The sequence below is a fragment of the Vanellus vanellus genome (genome assembly GCF_965231255.1).
Source record: "Vanellus vanellus genome assembly, chromosome: 5".
In the NCBI taxonomy this organism is placed as follows: Eukaryota; Metazoa; Chordata; class Aves; order Charadriiformes; family Charadriidae; genus Vanellus; species Vanellus vanellus.
In genome coordinates, this window is record NC_138910.1 from 22,606,623 (window position 1) to 22,633,044 (window position 26,422).

General features: G+C 39.8%; 2 protein-coding genes across 3 annotated transcripts in view; one reads left to right on the forward strand and one right to left on the reverse strand.

Annotated features, from left to right (window-relative positions):
* Positions 1–26,422, reverse strand: part of ABCB11 (ATP binding cassette subfamily B member 11) — a gene marked incomplete at its 5' end in the record, with an annotated part of 45,552 nt that overhangs the window by 17,763 nt on the left and 1,367 nt on the right. Inside the window, 17 exons of the mRNA XM_082483476.1 lie at positions 222–357; positions 1,307–1,385; positions 3,140–3,341; positions 3,716–3,886; positions 5,133–5,336; positions 6,129–6,254; positions 7,198–7,308; positions 9,303–9,416; positions 11,718–11,892; positions 12,645–12,769; positions 14,473–14,644; positions 16,500–16,633; positions 17,575–17,662; positions 19,322–19,563; positions 21,428–21,476; positions 21,570–21,617; positions 22,644–22,665. Of these exons, the coding sequence (XP_082339602.1) occupies positions 222–357; positions 1,307–1,385; positions 3,140–3,341; positions 3,716–3,886; positions 5,133–5,336; positions 6,129–6,254; positions 7,198–7,308; positions 9,303–9,416; positions 11,718–11,892; positions 12,645–12,769; positions 14,473–14,644; positions 16,500–16,633; positions 17,575–17,662; positions 19,322–19,563; positions 21,428–21,476; positions 21,570–21,617; positions 22,644–22,665 (2,198 nt within the window). The remainder of the gene's footprint in view (positions 1–221; positions 358–1,306; positions 1,386–3,139; positions 3,342–3,715; positions 3,887–5,132; positions 5,337–6,128; positions 6,255–7,197; positions 7,309–9,302; positions 9,417–11,717; positions 11,893–12,644; positions 12,770–14,472; positions 14,645–16,499; positions 16,634–17,574; positions 17,663–19,321; positions 19,564–21,427; positions 21,477–21,569; positions 21,618–22,643; positions 22,666–26,422) is intronic.
* DHRS9 (dehydrogenase/reductase 9) overlaps positions 15,956–26,422 on the forward strand; it is a 28,233-nt gene continuing 17,766 nt past the window's right edge. Inside the window, exon 1 of one of the 2 annotated variants that reach the window (XM_082483478.1) lies at positions 15,956–16,016. Coding sequence is in view for 1 of the 2 variants with exons in the window: in XM_082483477.1 (XP_082339603.1) it covers positions 17,953–17,971 (19 nt within the window). In the remaining variant the exon portion in view is untranslated. Of the gene's footprint in view, positions 16,017–17,946; positions 17,972–26,422 lie in introns of those variants that run through there. The other variant, XM_082483477.1, reaches the window with a different exon arrangement.

Consider the following 26,422-nt stretch of genomic DNA (forward strand, 5'->3'; position numbering starts at 1 on the left):
TATATGGACCACTAAGCATAACAGCCATCAAAATGCAGTCCAGGGTTTACACAGAGGATAAGAACTGAAGCTGTTGTTTTGTTTAAGTAGACAAAAGGATCAATCCAAGAAGACGTATCTGCCAACAACTCCTATAACAGAGACACGTATCTACAAGCTATCATTACCAAGTAATATAACCTGTTTGGTTGAAAATTTAATCACAAACTGTTGGACCTGACCTTTTTCACTTGTTCATCATCTTCTCCATATGAAGGCATAAGATTCATATACTCTGCGTGATCTCTTGCAATGGATAATGGAGGGTCAGGTACCACATTCGAGAGCTGAGACCTGGAGCGCTGCCGAAGTGAAGCTCTGTAAAGAGGTTAGAAATGGTCTGTTCTTCACAGCTCAGTAACACAACACTTGCTTGCAAAGCAGGTGCAGTTTTCATATCAACTAAATCACGATTCACTGAAGTAAATCAAAGGAATCCCATGGACTTTTTCCTTCTTTTTCTACATTCTCACAACTTCTTGAGAAGAAAATACACACAGAGACAAATACTTTTTAAAATCATATTGCACCCCCACCACTCAGATGTTGTCTTATATGTACCCTGTACTCTGTATATGTTAAGCAAAAGTGTAGTGTATCCTTCTATATTTGCACAAGTTGTTAAGACATCAAGTCAATTCACCGCTATCACTATCAAGTAATTCAGTACAGCAAAACAGGATGCCGAAACAATCCACCTCTATCCCTGACAAAACATAACCCTGTAATGTAGAAGAGATGTATTCACTCGCATATGTTTGACATGGGCTTGCCTGAAAGAAATAATAAGTGTCTTGCTACAAGACAGTCTGGCTTGTAAAATGCTTTAACCTTCATCAAGGAGAAGCCATAATAAAAATGTCCTTGTACATTGCATTGATTTCTCAAGTAATTGCACAGCAAATCATTTTTCATGTGACTGGACTGAAAGTGCATTAGGTAATACAAATATATGGCTGTATGGTAGTAATATTAAATATGGAACATTAACACAGTAGACCAGAATTGGAGAGAAAGTACTATGGATAGAAAGGGGAGTAAAATTGAGTCTTGCTATTTATCCATGGGCCTTCAATCAGTAACATATTACCCAAGCTATTTTTTTCTAAGTGAATTTTCTCTTAGTAAAATGCTTGCAGCCCTTCCACCTTCTTTTACACAACATACAGAGAAGTGATTCATTAGCACTATTGGGATTTTGGAATAGTGGAATGAAGTATAGAGATCTGGAAACATATTGGGATTTACAATAATTTTTAAGACTCACCGCAAACTGGCCCGATAGCTTCCTCTGCTGAATGACTGGACTTTCTCAAGATTTGGCTCAACTACGTTATTTTCTGCTGCTGTAAAATATAGTATATAGAGCTCTTCAGTTTGTGCTAAAACTGAATACAACCCAAGTTCACTGTGGCTCTGGAAAAAAGTGCAGTGTCTCCAAGTCATAACTGGAATACTTAGTAGAAAGCAAGGAATGTAATACAACCTTGCTACTCAACCTACACTTACCACAAGTTTTATAGTTGTATTTGACATGATGAACTGAATATTAAGCCAAGGACCATCTCACTTGGGATGTGACTGCTAAAGACTGTTTCCCTATTTTAGAACTGTAATTGCTCTCTTCTTTTGATATAACCATAACCAATCACAGAATCACAGACTAGTTTGGATCGGAAGGGACCATTAAAGGTCATCTAGTCCAACCCGCCTGCAATAAGCAGAGACATCTTCAACTAGATCAGGTTGCTCAGAGCCTTGTCCAGCCTGACCTTGAATGTTTCCAGGGATGGGGCATCTACCGCTTCTCTGGGCAACCTGTTCCAGTGTTTCACCACCCTCACTGTAAACATTTTCTTCCTTATATCTAATCTAAATCCATCCTATTTTAGTTTAAAACCATTATGCCTTGCTCTACTGCAACAGGCCCTGCTAAAAAGTTTGTCCCCATCTTTCCTGTAGGACGCCTTTAAGTACTGAAAGGCCATAATAAGGTCTCCCTGGAGCTCTCTCTTCTTCAGGCTGAACCACCCCAACTCTCTCAGCCTGTCTTCATAGGAGAGGTGCTCCAGCCCTCTGGTCCATTTTTGTGGCCCTCCTCTGGACCCGCTCCAACAGGTCCGTGTCTTTCCTGTGCTGAGGGCTCCAGAGCTGGACTCAGTACTCCAGGTGGGGTCTCACCAGAGCAAAGCAGAGGGGCAGAATTACCTCCCTCAATCTGCTGGCCACAATTCTATTGATGCAGCCCAGGATATGGTTGGCCTTCTGGGCTGTGAGCGCACATTGTCAGCTCATGTCCAGCTTCTCATCCACCAGTACCCTCAAGTCCTTGTCAGGGCTGCTCTCAATCCCTTCATTCCCCAGCCTGTATTGATACTGGGGGTTGCCCTGACCCAGGTGCAGGACCCTGCACTTGGCCTTGTTGAACCTTATGAGTTTCATACAGGCCCACTTCTCGAGCTTGTCCAGGTCCCTCTGGATGGCATCCCGTCCCTCAGGTGTGTCAACCACACCACTCAGTTTGTTGCTGTTGCTGCAGACTTGCTGAGGGTGCACTCAATCCCACTGTCTATGTCACTGATTAAGATATTGAACAGTACTAGTCCCAATACAGACCCCTGAGAAACATCACCTGTCACCAATCTCATTCTGGACACTGAGCTGTTGACCACTGCCCTGTGGGTGCGACCACGTATGATGCTTCAGAAAAATACAACAGATTATTCTATTAGACCTCCATTTCCAGAAGCTTTGATTCAAATCTGCCTCTAGTAAAACAAATAGGTTAGTTTCAGTACATTCTGTAATTTGTTTGCATTTCAAATGCAGCAGGACTGGACTGTTGGCACTAAATGGAGATATAAAATGACAGGTATTGCAGGTCGGAATTAATGTTTCAGGGCAGATCTATATTAGGAAGGTCATTCAGTGCATATGCAGTAACAACGCCTTGGCCAGACCTATTACTTCTATGAATGCTATAATTCAGTCATAAAGGTGGAAGAAAAAAAACCAGCAACTAGCCCTCATTAAAAAAAAAAAAAAAATCTGCATTCAGTGGAATTTTACATCATTTTCTGAAAGAAAACAAAACTCTTACTTTCTGTTTCTTCATTATTAACTGCTGTGTCTCCTTTGCTTTGCAAGGTCACCAACATGAAATAAACCCCTTTCCTCTTCAAGAGTTCCTCGTGAGTTCCTCTTTCCACAGCCTTTCCATGCTCAAACCCAACAATGACATCGGCAGCTTTGATGGTTGACAGGCGGTGAGCTATCGAGATTGCTGTGCGGCCAAGGCGAGCCTGACAGGGAACAACAACAGCCCCATCCAGAACACCAAGCAGAATTGATTGGAACTAGCACTATATAATCTAAAGTTTCGTCAAATCAATAGGACCCTTTCTAGTGATTTCACCTGACTTTGACTTGAACTCTATCCATAGCCCATAGATGAGCATCTGTTTCTGAGCAAAGGGAGCTATAGATTTCTGTTAATGTCCCAAAGTAAGAAAAAATTATGTTCTGTCAATAATACTAAGGTTTTACTTGTGCACATGAAACAGCTGTTAAGAAAAGCTTCTCACTGCTTTGTTGCAACTCAGCAGCACCCTCTGCAGAGTGCATTAAAAATAATTTCTGCCCCTTTAAGTCTGATTTATGCTATACTATAGCAAACCTTATGAAGTGCTTCTTGGACAGTAGCTTCACTTTCATTATCAAGTGCTGACGTAGCCATATCCAGTAGCAGGATTTTAGGGTTTCGCACAAGAGCTCGAGCAATAGCTATCCTCTGTTTTTGACCTCCACTCATCTGGCTTCCACCCTCTCCAACATGAGTGTCAAATTGCTGTGTGAAGGAAAAAAATGAAAATTAAAAAGATAACAAGAGTCTGTTAAGCTTCTGGTGAAGATGTTGGTGAAATGTCTCTCAGATTTGTCCTGGGAGTACACTTAAAAAATTATTGTATTTGAAAGACAAAAATATTGCTAGTGCACCAAATTCAAAGAAGAGCTGATGAAATAACTTCCTTCATAATGAACAACATCATTTTGCCTGAACTGGGGTTCCAACCCCAAGCCAAAAGTATGTACTGATAAAAAGGTGAAATGTTCTGGTCTGGCTCAAAACGACTATATCAGCAAAAGCTGAAATGGAGAGGAAACACCTGCCCACTCTCCATCAGGTGACTCACCAGCAAACTTTCCACAGAGCTGGACTTGTCTGCTGTCTCCTGTGACTCATGAACACTTGTGTCTGTGATTCATGGACATCATGTTCTGGTGGCACTGGGTTCAGGTAGAGAATTAAATAAATACATAAAGCCTAGCATCTCAAGACCCAGGATAATTATATTCATCTAGAGCCAAATCTTGTTTATTCCTCCATTTCCAGGAAATAAACAGGGGCCTTTACACAGTTGTTCTATGAATAGTTTCCTGGAAGCCTGGAAGTGCATAGATGGAGGATAAAAAGTACATACTGACATTAGTTAATGGTACTTGAATCCTGTCAATCAGGTTCACTGTTGTAACATGTCCCTTTGAGAAGCTACTTGGCAACATAACATTCTAGAAAAATAAACAGCCCAGTACCATCAAATATGGGCTTAGTAAGGATGATACCGTATGACTGATCAAAGCACTGTCATTGTAAGTGAAGGAACCGGGGAACAGGGAACCTCCAGATAACTTACAGAGCTCGTGCAAGGAGATGAGGCTGTGAGGATCAGTACAGATGGCTCAAAAACATATGCTGGCTAGTGAGAGTCTGGGATCGAAATTGCTTTTGTCCTGAGCAGAAACAGCTCTCCAACAGCATGAAAAATACACATTTAAAAATCATGATATGATTATTACCATGATATTGAACGTTGTGCATATGATTCTTGAAGAACTAATTCTTGGTTTGTATTTTTATTTTTAACTTGGTGACTTACACATAGTAAGACCTCATTAACTCTAGTCAAAGGATAGGTTGCTGCCTACTATCTGTATTAATCTTCTGCCCTTCAACCTGAGCACAAATGGCTGCATGTGGGGATTCTCTATTTTTCCATCAAATTCTGCCAAACACTTTACAAGGCACAGCATACCTGTGGCAAGTCCATGATGAAATTGTAAGCATTGGCCTGTTTGGCTGCTTTGATTATGTCTTCCATGGTAGCCTCATCCCGACCATAGCGAATGTTCTCTGCAATCGTGGTGGCAAACAGCACTGGCTCTTGTTCAACAATACCAATCTGTGAGCGTAGCCACTGGATATTAAGGGAACGAATGTCATGGCCATCCAGGGTAATCTACAAACGCCAATTAAAACATGGACACAAAAAAAAAGGAAAAAAGTCAGGGACATTGTCCCCTCCAATTGAGAGGCAAAGACACAATGGCAGTGAAGGGCCTGTGATGCTGTGTTTCCATGACCAGTGTAAAAACCAGCTCTCATACATAAAAAACACAATGCAGTGGCAGTAGTATATGCTAGTTCCTGGGCCTAAGAGTTGGGCTTTTTTATTTCATTTCCCAATACTTCTTTTTGCTTGGCCCCAGAAATAAAACCAGGTCGAAAGTAATCATCAAAATTACAATTATATGTTTACAATAAATTGGTTCTTTGTCTTTTAAACATTCAAATACAAGTCACCATGTATGTGATTTATGCCAACTAGGAACACATAAATGGAATGAGACTGTTAATAGATGTAATTCATATTCTTAGCCAATCCATTAATAAATGGTAATTGCATATACTAAAGCAATATCATGGGACAGTGATTAATGTTCAATACTATGTTTTCCAGAATAAAAAATGATTTGTCACTCCTGAATTATCATATCTATAGGTATATTTTTTACTCAGATTTAGCACTGAATTTTTATTTTCTCCTAACAGTTTTTCTCTTTCACATAATTATTTTTGATAATTCAGCATTCCCCTGAAATGCACAAAAGGATATTTTGCGAATTAAAAAAAAAAAAAAAGAAAAGAAAACAATAAAGTTAAGAGTCTTCCTTCCCACCTTGGAAAAGAAACAATGTCATTCTTCAAGTCCCTAAGGCTAGAGAAACACATTCCAGACTGGTACACTCACCATGCCATCAGTGGGGTCATAGAAGCGCTGGATGAGCTGTATTGTTGTACTTTTTCCAGCTCCACTAGCTCCAACAAAAGCTGTGGTCTCCCCTGCTTTAATAACCATATTAAGGTTATCCAAAATCTGGAGAGGAAAAAAAAAAAAAAAAAAAAGAAACTATCCATTCTAATTCTCTCACAGTCATACAACCAAGTGAGTATATTCTGTACCTTCAAGTGGAGATTCAAAGCAATCTTACAAAATTCAGGAAAATATTATGAAGAAAGAGGAAAAAGAAAGCCAAATATTTTTACCTTGTTTGAAAAGTTTATAAGTGCAGCGCACTGTTTTCCATGACAGGCAGGCAGATTTTGATTGTTGTTTGTTCCTGTTGTTCATCATTAATAACTAGCCAAGTTAATACCACTGGAGAACTTTACAATAAATCCCCTTTAAAGAACACTGCACATTTATTATGAATGCCTTTTAAAGCATAATTATTAAGAATGTAAAAGTGAAATTATGCAGAAAAATCTGATACTTCATATGCTTCTCTCTTTAGAAGCAATAACACGCATTTGCTTGTGCAATAAATTGCTTTTCCAAGGAGAATTTGTCAATTCAAACAGAGTAGTAGACAAATAATGGGGTATACCGCCAATGCTCCTGTACCTTTACCTAGCATTTTACTGGGTCACATGGCGCATCCCCAGGGTAATCGAAGAGTTTTATAAAATCTCCTTGCACTGTTCAGCTTATTACTTTGTGTCCTATCCTATCACATGTTGATACAAATGCATAATTGAATGAAAGAGAAGCTGTATGCAGGTGAATTTGTCTGAAATTACTACGAGTTTACATTCAGCAGCAAGGAATATGTATGGCAATGGATATGCCAGAATGGTAAAATAAGCAGAATGGTAAGTAGAGGAACCCTTTAACAGAAGAATTATTTAATCTACTTTTAAACAGAGGGTCTGGTTTATGGAAAACAAACTCTACTGAAAACCTAGAAGTTGCTGGAAGAACCAGGATGTTTTGATTCTTTACAGTAATTGTGTTCACAGGATGGATGATGAATAATTACCTTTACGTCTGGTCTGGAGGGATAATGGAATGTTACATTATGAAATTCAATTTCACCTCGTACTTTATCCAGCTTGTAGCCATCTTCTGACATGCAGTCAATGACAGGTTTCTAGGACAGAATTTATTGTGTTATTTATTTGCTGTTAAACAGTCAACACCGCTGCAGTAGATAAATATTCCCAATACCACACAAACCCATGGTACTTCTGTCTGAACAGCACTTGGCTGCACCGAGTCAGCAGCAGGCGCTGCCCCAGGGCTAGCAGGCAAAGGACATGAAACTGAAGGCCACAGTGATGGGCAAGTTGTCACCGGTGGGTAGTACAGGCAAGATGAATGCACCCTGTTCTCATTTTAGGCTCACTGCAATTACCACAGTCAACCACTCAGCTAGCTTTTGCTGGAATAGAATAGCTGACTGAGTGAGGCATTTTGACTCAGTTAATTTAGCCAACTCCTCAGGAATAAAATGGCACTACTTCGCTCATATAATCATTCTCCTACAGCACTGAACAACCAATTAATTGCTGCAAATCTGCATGCTTCACCACTTTGGATCCTTGCACACCCAGTCCTAAGAGCTGGAATCCTGATTTGAAGTTTTCCCATGAAGTGTCTTGGGTCTCACATACGGCCGTGGGTATTGTGGACTGCTAGACACGAGCAGAGAACTAAGAGAAATTTGAAGAATCCCAGAGAAATCAAATTTTCTAAGGATAGAGTTTTGAAGCATGGAAAACAGAATGAATTAAAACTGTAGCAACACCAATATTTGATAATTGAAATGTGCATGATTTTTTTGTGTAGCCTAACAGATTGAAGGGAATTTTAATATGAGAAATGTGTATGTTCTAAGATGTTAAGAACAGCAAAAAGATTGATTCCTCTTTAGGAATATATCTTGCTTAAGTTCAGATACTAAGCTATGAAGAAAAGTTTCACTGATCCTGTAAATGGGAACCTCAGCATGGCTACAAGTTTTGTGCCAGAAAAAAAATCTGTACCAGGGCAGAGCTGTGCATTTACTGTCTAATCACAAATCTACAAATGCGGCAAGCAGATGGATCTAATTTTGTCACTCTTTCTCTAGACAGGCGAAATCTCACTTCAGCTTGCTTTTTTTACCCTAAGGTTATCTGACTCAGCCTTATCTTGAATTTTGTGATTAATTCTTACCGTTGCAACTCTTCTGCGCTTTTTAAATTTTTCTCTAAAAAACACTTCCCTTACTTGTTTGTTTTTCAGTTTATCTTAGAGCTTTAGCTTATGAAGCTCATTTATAAGGCATATGTGTTATTGTTATTATAGAACATTGAAGGGTTACTAAAAAGTCCATTAGCATTGCCACAGCCCCTCTAGCCTTCTTTATATACCCTTATGTAGTCTGTAAAAGACAACCAGCATTTTAATGTGTTTACACAGCTTTTAGCACAATAAAGCTTGTCAATGACCAGAAATACTATGTACTGCTAGGAAATCAGCTGTATTTTGCCAACCACTAAATTTATACAGATATAGAAAGGAATTATCATCAATAAAGGCCAGTGGCTCTCAGACTTTCTCATATAACCTTATTTCAAATATCTGTCTGTCTAGATAATATTGTGATTAAAATCTATGGCTGCAGTGTGACCCGTGCCTGTGCTCATTAGGTCTCATTTTAACTCGAAGTAGCTCTGGGATAGGTCACAGGGGCCATTTTTGCCACTAATGCCAATGGAGCCACACCTTCTGATGCCATCTGGAGGCTGGGAGCTAGAAGCTTGCTGCAAGTTTGGCTGCAAGGTGACTCTTACTGCCTGCCTATACACTTTCCGTGGGCCAGCACTGATCAGTAGTTATATATAAGGAGAAATGAGAGTAAGAAACAGCAGTAGCTGAGGTAAAACTTCATTATTCAGAAAAAGGCCACTTAAGAAATCTGTTCACCACCCTCTCTGAGCCTATGTGCATTGCCACTAGACCTTTCCGTTGCACAGTAAATTTTTCTTTAATTGCACTCATTTTTCCTCATTTACACAGTAGATAAAACTCCTACTGCTTGAGGCTTATTTAATTATTTTTCCACTACAAAGTGACACAGTTTAGACATTCATTACTTACTTTATCTATTGTCTCAAAAATGTTTGCTGCAGCCCCACGGCCAGTGGCGAAGGCTTCCAGACAGGGAGATGCCTGGCCAAGATTTAAAGCTCCTACTAAAACACCAAAGAACACCTAAAGAAGTGGAAAAAAAAATTAACAAAATATGGCATCACATTTTTATTACAGTTTAGAGCTTAGGCAGGCAAATCAAACTACAGTGGCTTAATGACTTCTTGTGTATCAGCTGAGCTGAAGTGATTCACTATATGAGCATAATCAGCCCACAAGAAAGCAAACAAATGCATTTTAGAAAGGATTTTCACTGTCTTTCACAACTTTGCTTCCTCGGTGACGTAAACCAACTTATCTCCTATTTGCCCTGACCTAAAAATGTGTGCACCCAGATATTTACAGAGGTAAATTTACTGATGTGCCACTTATATACCACATACATGCAAATGCATTAATTGTCTGTTTTTACAGCAAGGAGTGAGCAGCATTGTATTTTAAGTATACCTTATTCTTCTCAGTGCTAATATACCAGGGTGTGCTTGTCAGAATGAGCATTTTTCTTTCATAGAATTCACTCTGCTTTATTCCTCCTTAGTTTTTCAATTATAGACATCATTTGGCAGAGCAGATTATAAAGGTTTGGATAATGTCTTTGGTGTAGGCTTTTGGTCCATTTTTTGCTTTGTCATGCCTGATAGTTTGAACATTCACCCTGAGCATTAGGAGAGCTGGTATGCAATCCTTTGCTGTAGTTTGGCAATACCTGAGAATTCTGCTAAGAAGCAACCAAGGACTCAGCTAGCCTTTTGAATGCAACACAAACAATAGTCAGGATATATGGGCAAGATGTACGAGGAAACACTACCATTGAGAAAGAAATAAAAGTACACAAGACTCAGTTTTCCCTTGAACCACAGTGATGTTTGCTGAGAAGATCCCCATGGCTAAAGTGGAAGAATCGATTGTACACTGGAAACATCTACACTGATCTATAGATTGTGCCATAAGTTCATACACAGCTTTACTACAAACTCATTTTCTTGTGTGAATGAATCCCAAAGCAATTAGGTTATATGCAGGTCAGAATCCATCATGAACATAAGGGAGCAGGTTCGGTACAACTGATAGAAGAAGAGAAGGCACCGCTTAGTGTATCTCAATGCAGTATGGCTGGTGCACAACAGTTTTTCAGAGACCAGGAAAAGCATATTTAAATGTTTTGTATCTACAAATCCTCCCCTCCTCCCCCTGCCAGAGTAGGAGTGTATGGTAGAAGTACAAGAAAATTGACGGGAAACTGAGAGGAGAAGGGGAGCATAAGGGAGAATCTCTCCATTGACAGCTGCAGTTTTTCAGCTGCAGGGTACCTCCCCACTGTTTGCCATTTTTCATTTGTAAGCACTGAACTGTAGTTATCATCTGCAAGGCAAGGAAATTGCTCACTTGGTCTTTCACAGCCCTCCCTTGTATCAACTACTGGTGTCAAGAGCAGTTGCAAATTATTTCCTGTGAGGGATATCCTCCTTGAACAGAATGACTCAATTTTACAATGTTCTCAGAGTAATTTACCAGGCTCAGTTTCACAGGAAGTTTTGCACTGCATGCTGCTGGTGGTTGGGAGCTCTCATGGCGTGCAACAGGCAGAGAAAGATCAGAAATAGATGTCTCGTGAGAACACCCAGGACTTATCAAGGCTCAGAAAAAATTTACTCTGGGTCTAGACTGCAGCTTGCCATTTGGGCAGTCCTGGCTTAAAGAAATAACTAAAATATCTGTAGATGTTGGGTTTATTGCATTTATGTCATCAGTGTCTAAAGTATCTACTGTGCAGAAGTGGATGCATGAGTGCCACGCAGGCTAGTAAGGTTTTTATATACAATGCAGGAGCCACAGCCACATGTGTTTTTATCAGCATATATCCTTACATGTCCTTTGTCATCTACATAGCTGGGTGGGCAATTAGCAACAGAAAATGGTCATTCAGAGTAAAAGAAACTGTTCATGAGAGAGAGGTTAGGTTTGATAAAACTTTCTTTGGTCAGGTTTCTCTTTAGCACAATGGGGTTTTTCCTCACCAAATAAACTCTCCAGAGAAGCCAATATCCCAGAAGCCACATGCTGACCCACGAAATGGGAAAGCTAGTTTCAGGCCCCTCCAGTTGTGTAGCAGGCTCTCAAACAAAAACATTCTTCTGATCGCAGTAGGCAGCATTTCAAATATTTAAAGTAAACATGGATTTTTTTTAATCTTATCCAATTCTGTCATATACTTTCATACGTATACTGATCTTTAATGATCTTTAAAAGACACATGTAGTGTTGGTTACCACTGAGCCACCAGATATCAGAACACTATAAATATGTGTTCCAGAATTAATGATTTAAGAAACAGTCCAGAAAAGTTGCATCAAGCTAAAATACCTGCAGAAGAGTGCCAGGCGAATACTCCTCTTCTTCAAGGACAAGTTTAGAGCCATACCAAAAGGCTAATGCATAACACAGGAAAATTATAAGCCACATGTAACCAGTGAATAATCCCATTATTATTCCTTTTCGAATTCCCCAGTGCTGAGCAAACACCAGGTTCTTATCATATCTGTAGAAAAAGAGAAAAATAAAAGGAGATGTAATCAATTTCCCAGAAAATTCAAAATGAGCAAAGACCAACAAAATCAGGCATCTTCAACAACTGGCTGTAATACAGTTAAAAGAGGGTCCACATAGGGTTGATACCTCTCAGTCTGATTAGAGACCACTGCTTAAACCAGCAATGCTCCCAGATCATGAAATTCTTCTATGTTCTAGTGTAAGAAGCACAAGGAAAGCCAAACTCACTGCAGATGGTTTGCCATGGGGTTTGGGGTTTTAGCAGTGTGACATAGGATTTTAGAATTCGGTCAATACTTCAGAGCATGTCCTACAGCCATGTTATGTTTTAAACGAATTTAAGAGAAACTTTCAACTTAACATCATCAGATCATTATGTCTTGCTTGAACAAGTTCTCTTATTTAGCTTGAAAATACCCAGAGTTTTCAGATGTGCTGCAAAAGTGATATATCGGACAACGTTTCGGGGAAAATTTGACAGTATTTTCCTACAAGTGGGAATGACTTGAAGATAGTATTGCTGATGTTTTATTTCACTAATTGACTGAATTATGAAACTGGGTTTGCATATGTAATGTTATTTGAAACTTAATTTTCTGTAACATACGTGCATATAATTCGAAGCTAACACGGTCATTGTTGTAGAATTTAGAGACTAATTGCCATGACTGAAGTGCATTACAGCATTATGTTGCTACAGGAAAAAAGAAATCAGAAACCTTACAATTTGTCCAAACAAACCTTTCAACTTCTTTCTTCTCCCCACCAAAAGCAGCCACTGTTCTGATGGATGAGAGCACTTCATCAGCCACAGCTCCAGCTTTTGCATAAGCCTTTAATTCTCGGCCTGTTAGTTTTGCCACAGCCTACAAAAACATAAGAAGTGCTGGTTACACCTGAACTGTATGTGCAGACAAGGACAGCAGTAAGCAGTGCGGGCTGTCACACTGTGCTGCCTGCGCTGCCTGCGCTACATGAGGTCACCTCCTCTGCTCCAAGCAGGCACGGTGCACACTTGAAGACTTCTGTCTTCTAGTATTAGGACATATACCTCTGTATGTTTTGCAAAAGTTACACCCTTGGCCAACAGCTCTGCTCCAGGAAGCTAGAAAGAACAGTTGACAACATCTGCTTTCCCTCCCTCCCTCTATCTCTGCTGCTAACTGGGCTTAAGCAGACTGAGGGTTGGTGCATGGCTGGAGGAAGGGGGAGCTTAAGTGCCAAGAGCAGCCCTTTAGCCACTGTGGTGGAGCCCAGCTTCAGGAAGAAGAGGTAATAGTACTGATGGGGGAGGATGGAAACAGATGTTGCCCACCACTGTGCTTTGTTTCTTGGGCTGACAGCAAACAGGTCCCTACATGGCAGCCCAGAGCACACTGGATGCCAAAAGCTTATTTACGCTTAAAAAAATGTTCAAATTAATGGAAGAAAATGTAGTCATGTACATTGGCTCGGGAATGACATATCACTGGAAATTGTAGTGTGATTATTTTCTTCCTCTCTTCCGATACCCTACCCCAGGCATATATTAGCCATTTTTGGAGACAAGAAAGCTGGCTAGATTGACCTTGGGTCTGTTTTCTTTATGGTAAAAAAAAAAAAGACTTAAGCTGGAAAGGCTTGTAAGGAGGAAACACTTAACAGTAGGTATGTGAAAAGAAAGAGATGGGGACAGAGAAATAAGAATGGAAAGAGGGGAAATTACAAACATAAAGAAATTGCAAATGAAGGAAAGAGGCATTTGGGGGTTTATTTCATTCCCTGTCAGGATTCTGCTCTCCCACTTCGCACTGAGTCATTATCCATGTCATCTACTTGCAGCCAGTATAAGGTGCTAAAAGAGAGCAGGAAGACAAGAAATTAGTTGGAGTTACATTAGAGGTTTGATAGCAAAATGATAGCAAACTGTTCCTGATGTGAAAGAAGTCAGATAGCCAAAGGGCTGAACCCAACCAAAAAACAGAGTGTGAGAGAATGCAGAGGAGGAGCAGAAACTGCCCAGCCCTGCTGGGTGTGGGAGAGGAGGTGAGAGGGCAGAGGATCCTGCAGTTTCCCTCTTCACTGGCCTTCCTCTGCACAGTAACAGTGAGTTGGTAGGGACCGGACGGAGAAGCAGAACGGGAACAACTGGGAGAGGATGCAGCAGCTTAAGGTAAGTTTGAGCAGTTGTTTTCAACTATTTTAGAGCTCCAAAACTTGATCATTTCTAAGAGCCCCTAGTCTACATAGGTAAATCAAGCCCTGTGTCTAGTAACCTTCTAAACCAGGTAGGTGTATAGTAATAGGGAGAAGATGTAGGCCAGATTCTGATCTCAGCAACCATAATATCCATCCACAGGACCCAACAGAAGGTATGCTTACACTCCCATCTTAGAAGCAGGATATATTATTCTGAGAGTCAGAATGAGCAAAGTGGGAGCGAGGCCCAGCTACCCACTCCCGCATCCCGAGTGCTGCTGTGACCATACTCTGCCTTTGTCGACTTCAGAGGAGTGAGATACCCTATGTATTCTGTATGGCATGACCTTCCTCATCATACCTCAACACGGACCCCTCACAATTCACTTACCAAGCCATAGACAGCTGCTCCAACCCCAAGCAGAGGGCTGACTGCAATGATAACCAAGGTCAATTTCCAGCCACTGACAAACCCCAGTAGGAATCCACACACAAAGGTGGTTAAGCGCTGGATAAAGATTGCTACTTGGTCAGCAATAGCCTCGTTAATTTTGTTAACATCACTGGAAAAAAAAAAAAAAAAAACAAAAAAAAACCCCAAAACACAACAAAATCAAACAGATCAGTGAGCATATCTTTCGTTTGTGTTGCAGGTCTTGGCCACGTTTGAGTTAGTTGCTTTCCCTTGGAGAGGGCCCTTCCTCACCCCTATTCTTTCCACCATCACGCCTTCCAGAGACTCTGGGGGGCTACAGTGAGAAAACTTGGTGCCTTTGCAATGGCAGAAGGCTTTTATGCATTTATACTGCAGAGAAGACATTTTCTTTACCCAGGAAAAATTGTCCTGCCAGCAGACTCATTCACTAGCTGGTTCTTGCTACTGTGCCCCAGCTTATTCATAGGAGGGGGCAGAGACATCCCAGCTGGATGCAGCTGATAATGGAAAAACAGTATAGATGATACGGCATCCCTCCCATCATGGGGCACTGAGAATGTACCGTACCATCTTGCTGAGGGGGCAGGAAAAGGGAGGGCTGTAACTCTCTTCCAGTTCTACCTTCCACCACCTCCTGGTTCCTCTCTCCACAGTATCAGGTAGTTTGTTCTCTAAACAGGAGGGAGAGTGGGAAAACTCAAGGGCTACTTTATCACTGGAGGCAGTGGGAAAAAATGACAGCTCTATCACATGCGGAACAGTGGTGCAGTGGCTAACATCATGCGACCCCTATGCAGCTCCAGAGTTCATTTCTTCTCTCTTATGCATTGCCAACACAGAAAAAATATCTTAAAGCAAAACAGTCATCATACTGCTGTCACTCTTGGCTATTATGTTACCCCTGAGATCAGAAGAACTGGGAACTCCTGGAATAAATAGGAGTAAGGGGTGTTGAGGTTTAAAGTGCAAAGTTGTTAGCTCATTGATCAAGTGAAATTATAGTCCTCTATTGAAAAATTTAGGAGTGTTGAGTTGAAGAACGTGTTTATATTTCTTCTGGAGACCATTTTTTGCAGCCAGGAAGTTTTTTGTAGGCACAGGACAATGTTGTTCAAAAAACCAGGGAACTATGTTATTTATTAGACAAATACATGCTCAGTTCCTATTTTTTGGCAGAGAAATTCTTCACAGTGACTTACACTTGGCATTTATTCTTCATAAAAAGAACACCACAGGAAGTAATAGATACCTCCGGGCAGCGAGGAAAGGCAAATAAAATCCCCTTCAACTACAGAAAAATCATCTGTAGATGTAACTATTATCATACAGGCGTGACTGAGAACAGGGAGCCATCTAGAGTCTGCATATTCACCTCGCAGCTGCCTTCAGCCTGTAAACAGGAACTACTGAGAAAAGGAGCAAGCCTTAAACTCCGTCAGGGCTAAATGTTTACCCAGGATAAGAAGGTTTCTCTGTCTGCCTTGGGTCCCTTTCTAAAGGTAGGTGCTTGTATCTTCTTTAGCAGAAGATTAAGCAAGGGTCACTCTTCTCTTTTAAAAGCCAACAAAAGCAAAGTGTGCCCCTAATATAATTTTCCTTTTTGGAAAGAGGGAGAGGGCTCAAACCCACATCTCCAACTTCAGGGGAGTGTGCAGCGGCAACCAAATTATAGATTACTCTGAAAGGACTGGGAACAGGAGGAGAAGGGAAAGATAGGACAAGCTGGCAAAAAACCCCAACACTCCAAAACCCAACAATCCCCCCCTACATTTACTGATAGACAAGGGAAATAATTGTGGCTTAACAGTTATGGCACTCAGTTTGAAGATGGGGGAGATAATCAGCCTTGTCCCCTCTCCCAGGAACATAGCTGTATTTTATATTAGAACGTGTTTGTCAAATGCCTAGTCATTGGCACTCTGTTGTGTTTGAGAAAAGTGCAAAATGTTCCCTGTAACATATGTTTTTTCTAGATTACTTACTCAGAAATTCGGGTGTTCAGTTCTCCTACAGATGTACAGTCAAACCAGCCTATATCCATTCGCATTACTTTCCTGAAATAAGCTTTCCTGATTTTCTGTATCTGACGAGCTGCAGCCATAACCCAAAAGCAGATCTGGGAAGAGCATAATGTGGCTTATAAATTGCAATAAAAATTCTCTCTACTCCCAACAAATGGGAAAAAGCAATTTGGCTAAAATGGGAAAGAGCAGTTTGGCTATTGATAAAATTACTATTCAGGTAAAATATATTCTAGCTACACAGACATGATAGTTGTTTTATGCCTTGATCTTTAAATAATGCAACAATTTTATAAAGCCTCCAGATGAAACATTTGTCTCAGTTCTGATAGGCTGAGAGGAGATGCAAGTTAAATTCCTCATGCTGTTAAGTGAATGTCATACGGACAAAAATTTTTCCACTTACAGCTGTAAGTAATTTAGGGATGGCAGCCATCCTACCTCAACAAAGCTCTGGGACAGTTTTCAGGAAGGAGAATGGCAAGTGATTTTTCCAATTATAAAAAGCTTCAAAAGCAGTGGACCCTTTAGCAAATTATGCAGGAAACATCCAAGCTTGTGGTTCATCTCAGTCATAAGGACTGAAGCATTACTACAGAATATGTAGGGTATGATTCTTCTCCGACACCAGTTTTACGCTAGTAGTAGTCTGTAATATCTCTATAATAGAAACACAGGGCTCAACGCAGTTGAGATGCCTACTGAGAATCTGCATGCCCTTCAGCTATTATTTTGGGAGGGCATGTGGATTTCATAGTAACCACACTTAAACAAGTATTTCTTGTGGTCTGAAAGGAGCAGCATGCATTCATCTCACTGGGTAAAATGTATCCTTGTACAAAGGTCTGCATGCACAAATCCAAGGAGGTCTCAGGTTGCCAGAGTGAACCAATTTCAGCCAAAAGAATGAGAACTGAAAGCGCCTGCTCTGCTCAAATGGAGAGCTGACTAAGCAGTTAAAGGGAACATAATTCTTATAAACTTAATTATTTAGTGATTTAAACTTTGAAATCAAAATAGGGAACAAAATACTGACTTGGAGGTATCCTAACAAAAGTACAGCACAACCAATTCCTCCGTAGTAAGCTGCAAACTTGGTCATTTCTTGTTCAATGTCCAGCAGCCTGAAAAAAAAAAGAAAAAAAAAAAAAAAGAAAGGGAAAAAAAAAGTAAGCAATTCTGTTTTAAGCTTCTCACAGATTTCTAATCTGGTGTTTCTTCAAGTTAGACTCACGTCAGCTGGCAAGTCAGCTTGTTTTGCTCAGGCATTATTTCCCAATACTTAGGCTATCACTAGCAGCGGCCTGTTTGCTTGCTCTGCCTGCTGCACCGGGGCAGCGTGCCAGCAGGTACCAGGAAACACTCTGCCCTCCTGGAGCAGCCCTGCAGTCCCGGAGAAACCCCACCAGACTGCATGCTCCGAAACAGCACAGGTGAGAGGGTGTTTCAAGGAAGAGCTGCCTAACAAGTTGTAATTAGATGTTGAATGCACTTGCTTTGTGCTATTATACCAACTAATATCAATCAGATTTAAACAATGTTTTATAGAGAGAAATGGGGGCTGCTAAAGTCAATTCAAGTATTTGTACCATAAGCTTGCTAATCTGACATGATCATTTATTTTAGCTCAAGTAGGAGTATTAAATTACTTCTAATATCAGTGAAGGGCATTGAGTTGCTGCTATTGCATTTAGATTACTTTGAAACAGGGATTTCAGGTCATTATCGGTTATGCTTCTAGACAGCTTTTTGAAAACATCATGCAGACAGCAAATTTTATTCCTTTTACCCAGAATTTGGTACACTGAAATTTTAAGCTAAAAGGGAACAGTATGCACCTGACCTGATCTCTTGCAAGAAACAATCATGGAAACAACTCAGGTGCCTGACACAGATATCCAGTACCATTTTTAATGCTCCAATGTATCCTGCCTGGTGCATAGTTTCTGCTTCAGAGGAACAGAGGTCTGTAGCAATTCCTGTATTCTATCTGCCAACCCCATATCGGAGGGCTGGTTTGGACAGCCTGGAGCAAATAATTTGGCCCCAGTCACCGACATCTAGGAATGCAAATCACTTCCCATGTGCTCTGATTTTCAGAGACCTTTAGACAAGTAACTTTTAGCTCTAATTAAATATCTAATTAAATGTCACTCAGATTAGAAAACTCTTAGAATGATGCACTGAAAAAGGAGCCTTAGGAAAGGTTACAGGTTCAAATTTGGCTTTGACAGATCTCTGTATCTGAATGAATCATCTAGACTCCATTTATTATAGTTAATGGAAAGAAACAGGCACTCTTTTAGGGCAGTTCATCTGACCTGCCTTAGGCATCTCCCATAAACTGAGATAAATTGCATCCTAGAAGCGTTCATTTCTCTTCAATGACTAAAGTTTAGCTAACTTGCGCAGAAGTCAGCAGGCACCTATAGGTGCCTGAGTCCTAACCAGAATGACCAGAAGTCATTATTACCTACAGTGTCATCAGAGAAAACAGATAATGAAGTCAGATGTGTAGCAGACACATCTGTTATCAGAACAATCATCATCAAAGAATATCCTCACTGACATCTATAGCTGAAAGACCAAGACCCAAGCCAACCTTCTCTCCCTCCAGGTAATATCTCCAGCTCAGAAACAGGACTCTATAACAAAACCCATGCCTCTTTCCTGCCTTAGGGACAGAAAATATAAGGTTTAAAGGCTGAAGTGGACTTTCTCTAGCAATACATTCTCTGACAAGTCATAACAACAAAGGAAAAGAAACAAATACATCTACTTACCCACATCTTATTGTGGCATTCTTTTCATTCTGATGAATAGTACCATTAATCCACACTATGGTGTTATTTACACATATCTTGCCTGGGTCTTTAAGCTCTTGCATTTCAATGTCATATTCAATAAATGTGTCTGCCATTGCACCAAACACAAGCAACACAGCTGGCTGGGCTGCTCCATGAACAATAGCACAGAAACTACCAACAGCCATCATTAAAATTTCCATAGATGAAGAAAATCGAAACTAAAGAGACAGGAAAAAAAATATGGTTTCTGCTGAGAGGCAGTCTTCATGTCGGTTGCATACCGATAAATCATGAATCAAGTGGATCAGATACAAAATCCTTCTCTTTAAATTTCAGAATTATCTTCAATACAGAAATAAGACAAATCTCTCTCTCCAATCTAATCTAATTGCACCTGTGATTACAGCTCATAAATTTTTATGACCTCTCTTTTAGTTGACAGCAGAATCTGACCATGTGAATGAATGTATTATATAACATTAATAGCTCAATATCATTCCACATATCATCATTCTAGAAGCTAGATAAAATATCACAAATAGTAATTATAATTCATATATATAGTCTGCTTTGCAGATTTCCTGTGGGGACAGAGAGAGGGAAGGGAGGAAAAAGCCTTAGGGCATTATATAGAGCCTCTGAATAGAGTCAGCCAATTTCTCAAAAGTCTGGTATGCTGTGATAGAAAGCCAGCTAAACATCTCAGAGCAAGTTCTCGTAATTAATATTCTAAAACATGTTGGCTGAGCCAGGCAATTGTGCATTGGCTTTTAATCTGGGAGAAATGTATAGAAATATGACATAGCATGCAGTAGAAAAAGGATCGAGCTAAGTCCTATTACCTTACATTTGCCACGGGCCAAGAGCATGCACACAAGCAGCTGGTGACCCAGCTAAGATACAGTGACTTAAGTTCTCTTTGTCATGATTGTGTGAAGTCAGGTTGAAGTCATGAGTAAATATACAGATCAAACTGTCAAAAATAGGAATGTAAAGAGGAATCACAGTCTGCTGAAGAACCTGTCCAGGTTCTGTAGGTGCTATGACATGACTAAGAGAAGAAAGGTTGGGAATTTGGAGTGCATATGGAAAAGAGACATTAGGGCAGAGACAAGATAAAGGGAAAAACAAGGGAGTTAACACAAAAGAGACATAAATAAAAGGTCTTCCTACAAAAAAGTTAGAACAAAACCGTAGCAAACCTTGCTCATAAGAAGTCTAGGAATTCCCTTGCTTAAAAAAAAAGCACACAGAAAATGCACAGTTATGTGATATCTGATCTCTCAGCGCATCTGATGCAAACATACTGCACTTTAGGAGTTAAACATCTGTGCAAAACAGGCTACAGAATCCCAAACCCCTCTGCTTGACAGACATAGTCCTCTGCGTGGACAGACTGTTCTCTCCACCCAAGAGCTGAGATACTTAGCCAGGTAGAGTACAAGCCACGTGGATGTAACTGCACTAGCCCACTACTACAGTGAGGACCGTTAGTTTGGACACATTACAGGCTTATTGCCTAGACTACATGAAAAATGGAAGTAATAAAACCTCTTAGCTGCATGCTGCTGGGTTGGGCACCTCTCTACTACATTAATTTTAAAATTTCAATGTACCCTATGGGCTTCCAAGACCCATCAAAGTCTAGAGATACCATATGGTATTGTGGATTCCTAAGTTTCTATAGTTACCAAATCTTCTAATACCCATGGAGTAATTACAAGCTAAATTATCTGCCAAATATCACACAGTAATTTTTTGGCAGAAATAAGAATGAATGAAGGTTACCTAGATTCCTGCTGTGCACCTTAACTCTTTTCCCCATATCTACTTGTAGGTTCAATATAATATGCTTAATAGACAGTGATGACACAAATATTGATAATCGATACCAAGCTGACAAAATGACAAATGGTTCTATTAAATTCCCATTGACTTTAATGGCAGGATTTCATGCCAAATGGTTTAATCCTTAAAAGTTTGGCTTAGTCACAGCTATTGCCCAAAACAACCATATAGATTATTGTCACTTATTCTGCAGCATAATACATATAAAATATTTATAGCCATTGCTTTCATTACCAGCTGAAAGAAGCCAATACGAATATCATTTTCTTTCTTTTTCGATGACCTTCAAGAACAGAAAACATAAAATTATAAACTTGCATTTTAGCACACATTTTGTTCTATATGCAAAGACTACACAGAATCAAAATTAACTCACTTTTCACTTTTCTTCTCTATGAAAGGTTCTTCATACATATAGAAATTTCTAGAAAAAATGATAAGATTTTACATTAATTTTTTATTTTCTTGGTTACTTCTCTGAAATTACATTTTATTTGAGACATCTTGCCCAGAATTTTAAGAGACTAGCTGTTTCTTTCAGATTTCTTTGGAACCAGGGATTTGACAGTTCTTTTAAATTTTAGACAGGGACTAGAACAGAGATTAGGTTAAAATGACCCGGATCTTTATGCTTTATTTCATAAGCAGCTCCTCAAAACACTGTTGCTCTAATGTGAATGGTAGGTTCTTGGAGGTCAGTTAGAGACAATATCCAAATTGTTGGCTCGTCCTTTCTCTAGGACAGAGAGGGAATGGGAACAGGATCATGGTAGGCCTTGAATACTGGGCTGGTGCTGTCTGAGATGGGCAACCTGACAAAGACAAAAATTAAGAGATGCTCTTGCTTCCTCGTTCTAGTAGTTCTCAGACTGTGTACTCTGTGTCAGAAAGAGCTGGCACAAATTACAACCCCCATTAGGATGTCCAGTCTGTTACAGAGCTGTCCCAAGACCTAGGAAGAGGGAAGCTCTTAACCCCATTCAAATCTCAGATTATAGCTGAAGGTCAAGGTCTCTAAGTCATTTCAGCTTCTAACTGTCTAGAATTCTACATTTAAATCTAAATATCTGAGTTCAAATGATGTGAGCTAATTCCTTTTATTTCAAAGTCTTACAGTTAAGCTTTAAGAGAAATAAATCACGATTGATTAAAATTCTTGAAAAGACTCATTCCTCAAAATAAAAGTACGGAAGAAAGATAAATTTGAGTATCAAAAACATTTTCAGAAGATAGACCCTATTTTGCTGCCATTAGCCTGTGTTTTTAAAGATTTCTAGGACTGTTTTGGTCTACCTGTATCAGTTGTATCAAATAAGGCAGTTCAACTACTGGATAACAGCTTTTCATTAAATACCACGTATTCTATAAATGTGTCAATTTGATCAGATGACATTAACTCCTTTGAATATTCCTAGAAATACTGATTGTTCCATTTGTGTACATGACTTACTCTGATTTCTTGAAGCTGTTACCTGTTAGGAAAAATAAATGCAGTCTAGTTAATGATTATTGTTAAAGTACATAATGCTCTGTAGACATGTGAAACATAAATCCTAGAACCCCATGGGGCCTGATCATTCCTGAGTTATAAGCATCTTATTCCCACTGATACATCTAGCGAGGGACATGAACAACTCACACAGGCCCCAAAATTCCTTGGTAAATTTATATCAATTTAAGCCTGCTTTCTCTTGAAGAAGTAGTCTCAGGTTTTTTAATACCCCAGATGACAAAATGGTTTTCACCAAATACGTTATTCAGGATTATTGCCAAAAGTCAACTCGTGTTCATTGCAAACTGTTTGCTAGTATTCAACTAGTTCTCTTGGACACTGTCATCAAGGAATACTACTCTACTGGCAGTTCACGCATGCTCCCTGAAAGGGGGGGCAGTAGCTCTTCACTCTTACCTTCCAACAACTTAAAGACTGCAAATCCTGTGGAAGAGAGGCAGCTGTGCCCCTGGATGGTAAGATGAACTTGTCACACTGTTGTCCATTCTTGGGATACTCTCTAAGGAACCATAGCTTAGAGAAATGGAATTATACTACAAGATATAATTGTGCTCTAGGGAAACTCCTTATTCTCCAGAACAGGTCTGGATTTAGCTGCCTTTCAAGAGATGTTGTTAAAGACATCATACCTAAAGCACAACTTGTGTTTGCAAGGGCCTCACAGAAGTGTCCTCATAAGGACTTATGTAGAAAATATTTGCTGTACATCACTTGAGATGACAATGAATAAAGAGCTAGTTTGGACAATCTAAGGGCACTGGGCATATGCACCTTGCTCATTTACAATGCACTGGGCAGCTCAGCATCAGTTTCAGAACCATGGTATACTTTTCAAGCAGTGCTTTCCTTTCCTCACATCTAGTGACACAACACTGAGCATGCACAGGCCTGTCTCACAGAGCAAACACAGAGCAACTTTACGTCACAATTCACAGAGGGTACAAAGTCAATGCAACCACAAATTTTGCCTCCGTCATTTCCTACTCAATGGAAAAAGGCTTTTCCACTGTCTCCAGGGTTTGGTATTTCTCAAGGCAACAATGTTAGATGGAAGCAGTCTGAGTTTGAGACTAAGGGAACAGCTGATTTTATCTCCTTTTAGAGGTTAATATGATAACTTTATTTGGCTTTAGCTAACAATGACTCTGTTGGTTTTATTTTGCTCTGTTTGTTACTCAGGGATGGTAAAAAGAAAAGATTCTTTCAATAAGGACACATGTCTATCCCAGGAAGGTTTTAATCTGTAAAATTATTAAAAAGGATCATTTGGTGTTAGAAAAGAGCTGGTTGTGAAGGAAAAAAGAAACATCCGTTTGCAGTTTTTTGAAGTTTGACAGCTGATAACAGCTGCAATGGTTTGAAACCATTCCTAGAAGATTCTCCTGGGTTTATCAGAAAAGATAAGGTTTAGAGAAAGCTTTGTCTACAGGTTGATGATGCAAAGCATGTTGCAAAAAATGAAGGAATTAGCTACTGCAAGGAAAATGGGAGGAACAAAAGAGCCTGGTGAAATAGCTTTCTGAGTCATATCAATTTAGAGAGCAAAATAAGCATTCTCCAAAGATGAAGAACCCCTAATCTATGAACTTGAAGAGGGAAACAAGAGTATATCAATGCTATTCAAGAGTGCAAGGAATTGCAGTCCAGTTCTTGCAGACCAGCAGTTTCTGAGCAGGAGGAGAATTTGGAATGATGTTACCTATGCTTAATTTGAAAGAAAGAAACAGATGAGTAACAGTTCACACGCTGCAATTGAAAAAGTAGAAAAAGAGGACAGAACATTATTCTTATTGAAAAGAAAAGAATGTAGAGAAGACGAAAGAATTTATTAACCCTAAAGAAAAAAGCTATAGTAACCATTTGAATGCTCAAAAAAAATTGAAAGAGGAATTAAGGCATTTAAGAAAGAAATTTTACAATTTGAAAAAAGCACAGAATCAAGGAAAAGCTGAAGAACATTGCCACAAATTTGAGTTTTTATGGGTATTGTGAGAACACAGTGAAAGTTAAGCCTGAGGAAATCAAGTGATGAAAAACTGTACTCAAAAGGCTCCCAAGTAACGCTGGCTCTTAACTACACCTACAGATGTGGTGTTCAAGGGTTGATCCAGTGAGGGCCAATTCGTACTAATATATACAAAAGATGTACAAAAGATGGTTATTGAAACAAACCTCGCTGGTCTGCACTACAGAGCAGAAGAGATCAGTCAGCAGAACGCCAGTATGGTTTTAAAGCAATGATGTTTGCTTTGGGAAAGGTGCTGTAGCAGTTCAATAAACAGCTCACTACATTAAGCAGAAAACAGTGGACTTCCAAGGAAACTGAGAAACACAAGACAACTTGCTTGGATAGGCAAAAAAAAACCCCCACAACTGTGAAAAGAGGAAGAGCTTTGGTCCCAATAGAAAGCCTTTTGCCAAAATCCTATAACAAGTAAAAGTAGCAAGTACATAGCACAAACTAACAGACAAAAAACAATGCCTCAAACCAGCTAGATAAATCTGGGCAATCCGGGAGAAGTTCTAAGTAAGTGGCTGGAAGAGATAAAGAGTGTTCTGTCCCAGAAGTAGAAGGACATACCCCTTGACCTATTCCCTCCCTTTTCTCGTTATTCCTCCCCCCTCTCCACCAATATTAGAGCCCACAGTGTCCCATGCATTGAAACTGCCTTCAGATAGCAGCCTAAGTGAGAAGTTTTAAAAACAAAATGAAACACAGCAGGGGAGGAGAGTGTGGAGATCTGTATTGCTTCAGCACATAGAGGGCTGCCCATTCCAGTAGGATGCAGGGCAGTGTGATGGGGCAGCAACACATTAGGGAGAGAGCAGACACTCAGAAAACATTCACATTAGTTTCTTTCACAGTCATGGAGCTGAGGTTACTGCTGCTGCTGCTCTGTTGCAGACTTTAATATCAGCTGCAGAATCTAGCATGCCAGCTTTGATTTTAAGAACACGTTCGAGTTATTCGGAGAATAAGTTTCTACACGACCTTCTTACCAGCTGTAACAACAGATTTGAAGTTCCTAACAAAAACAGACCTTTGAATCTATTGAATAGGAGATTATCTAGTCTAGGAGAATAATCCCAGCAAAGTGAAAGGGATTTGACGAGGATGGTTAAAACCAAAGGAATTATCTGGATAACACAGAGAGACAGAAGGTGGGAACATAACACCTTCTGCATGTGAAGCTCTTGTTCAGTTTCTAATGTCAGACCAAGAAAAGCACATGCACTGTTTTTTAATGGAACAGCTGCTTTTATGTTTGCAGATATCAGTCAATCTCTACAAAGATAACCACAAACAAGGCTTAGTCTAAGATCAGACTGAATACTCCAAATGTGTTCATACTCTACTGTTATGTTAACAGCTGTATGAGACATCCTATTACAGATAGAGATTGGAAGGAAATCCCAAACCCAAACAATGAATGATACTAGATTTGAAATGCAGACTTGGCATCAATCAGCAGCTACTAAGTTTTAAAAATAACAACAGACATCACAGATCAAGTTATAGCTGGGACACTGCTGCTATATAGCAGGGAGAGAGGCTTGAAGAGGGCTCTCATTAAAAATTAGTCATAAGGTCTTGAAAAAGTTTGATTATTGTCTAAAAGTTCATGACATACGTGGTTATGTGAAGAATTTTGCTGCATGCTATAAGTTTTAACAAAAGGTAGATGTATGGTTCCCATGGAAGAGAAGAGGTTGAG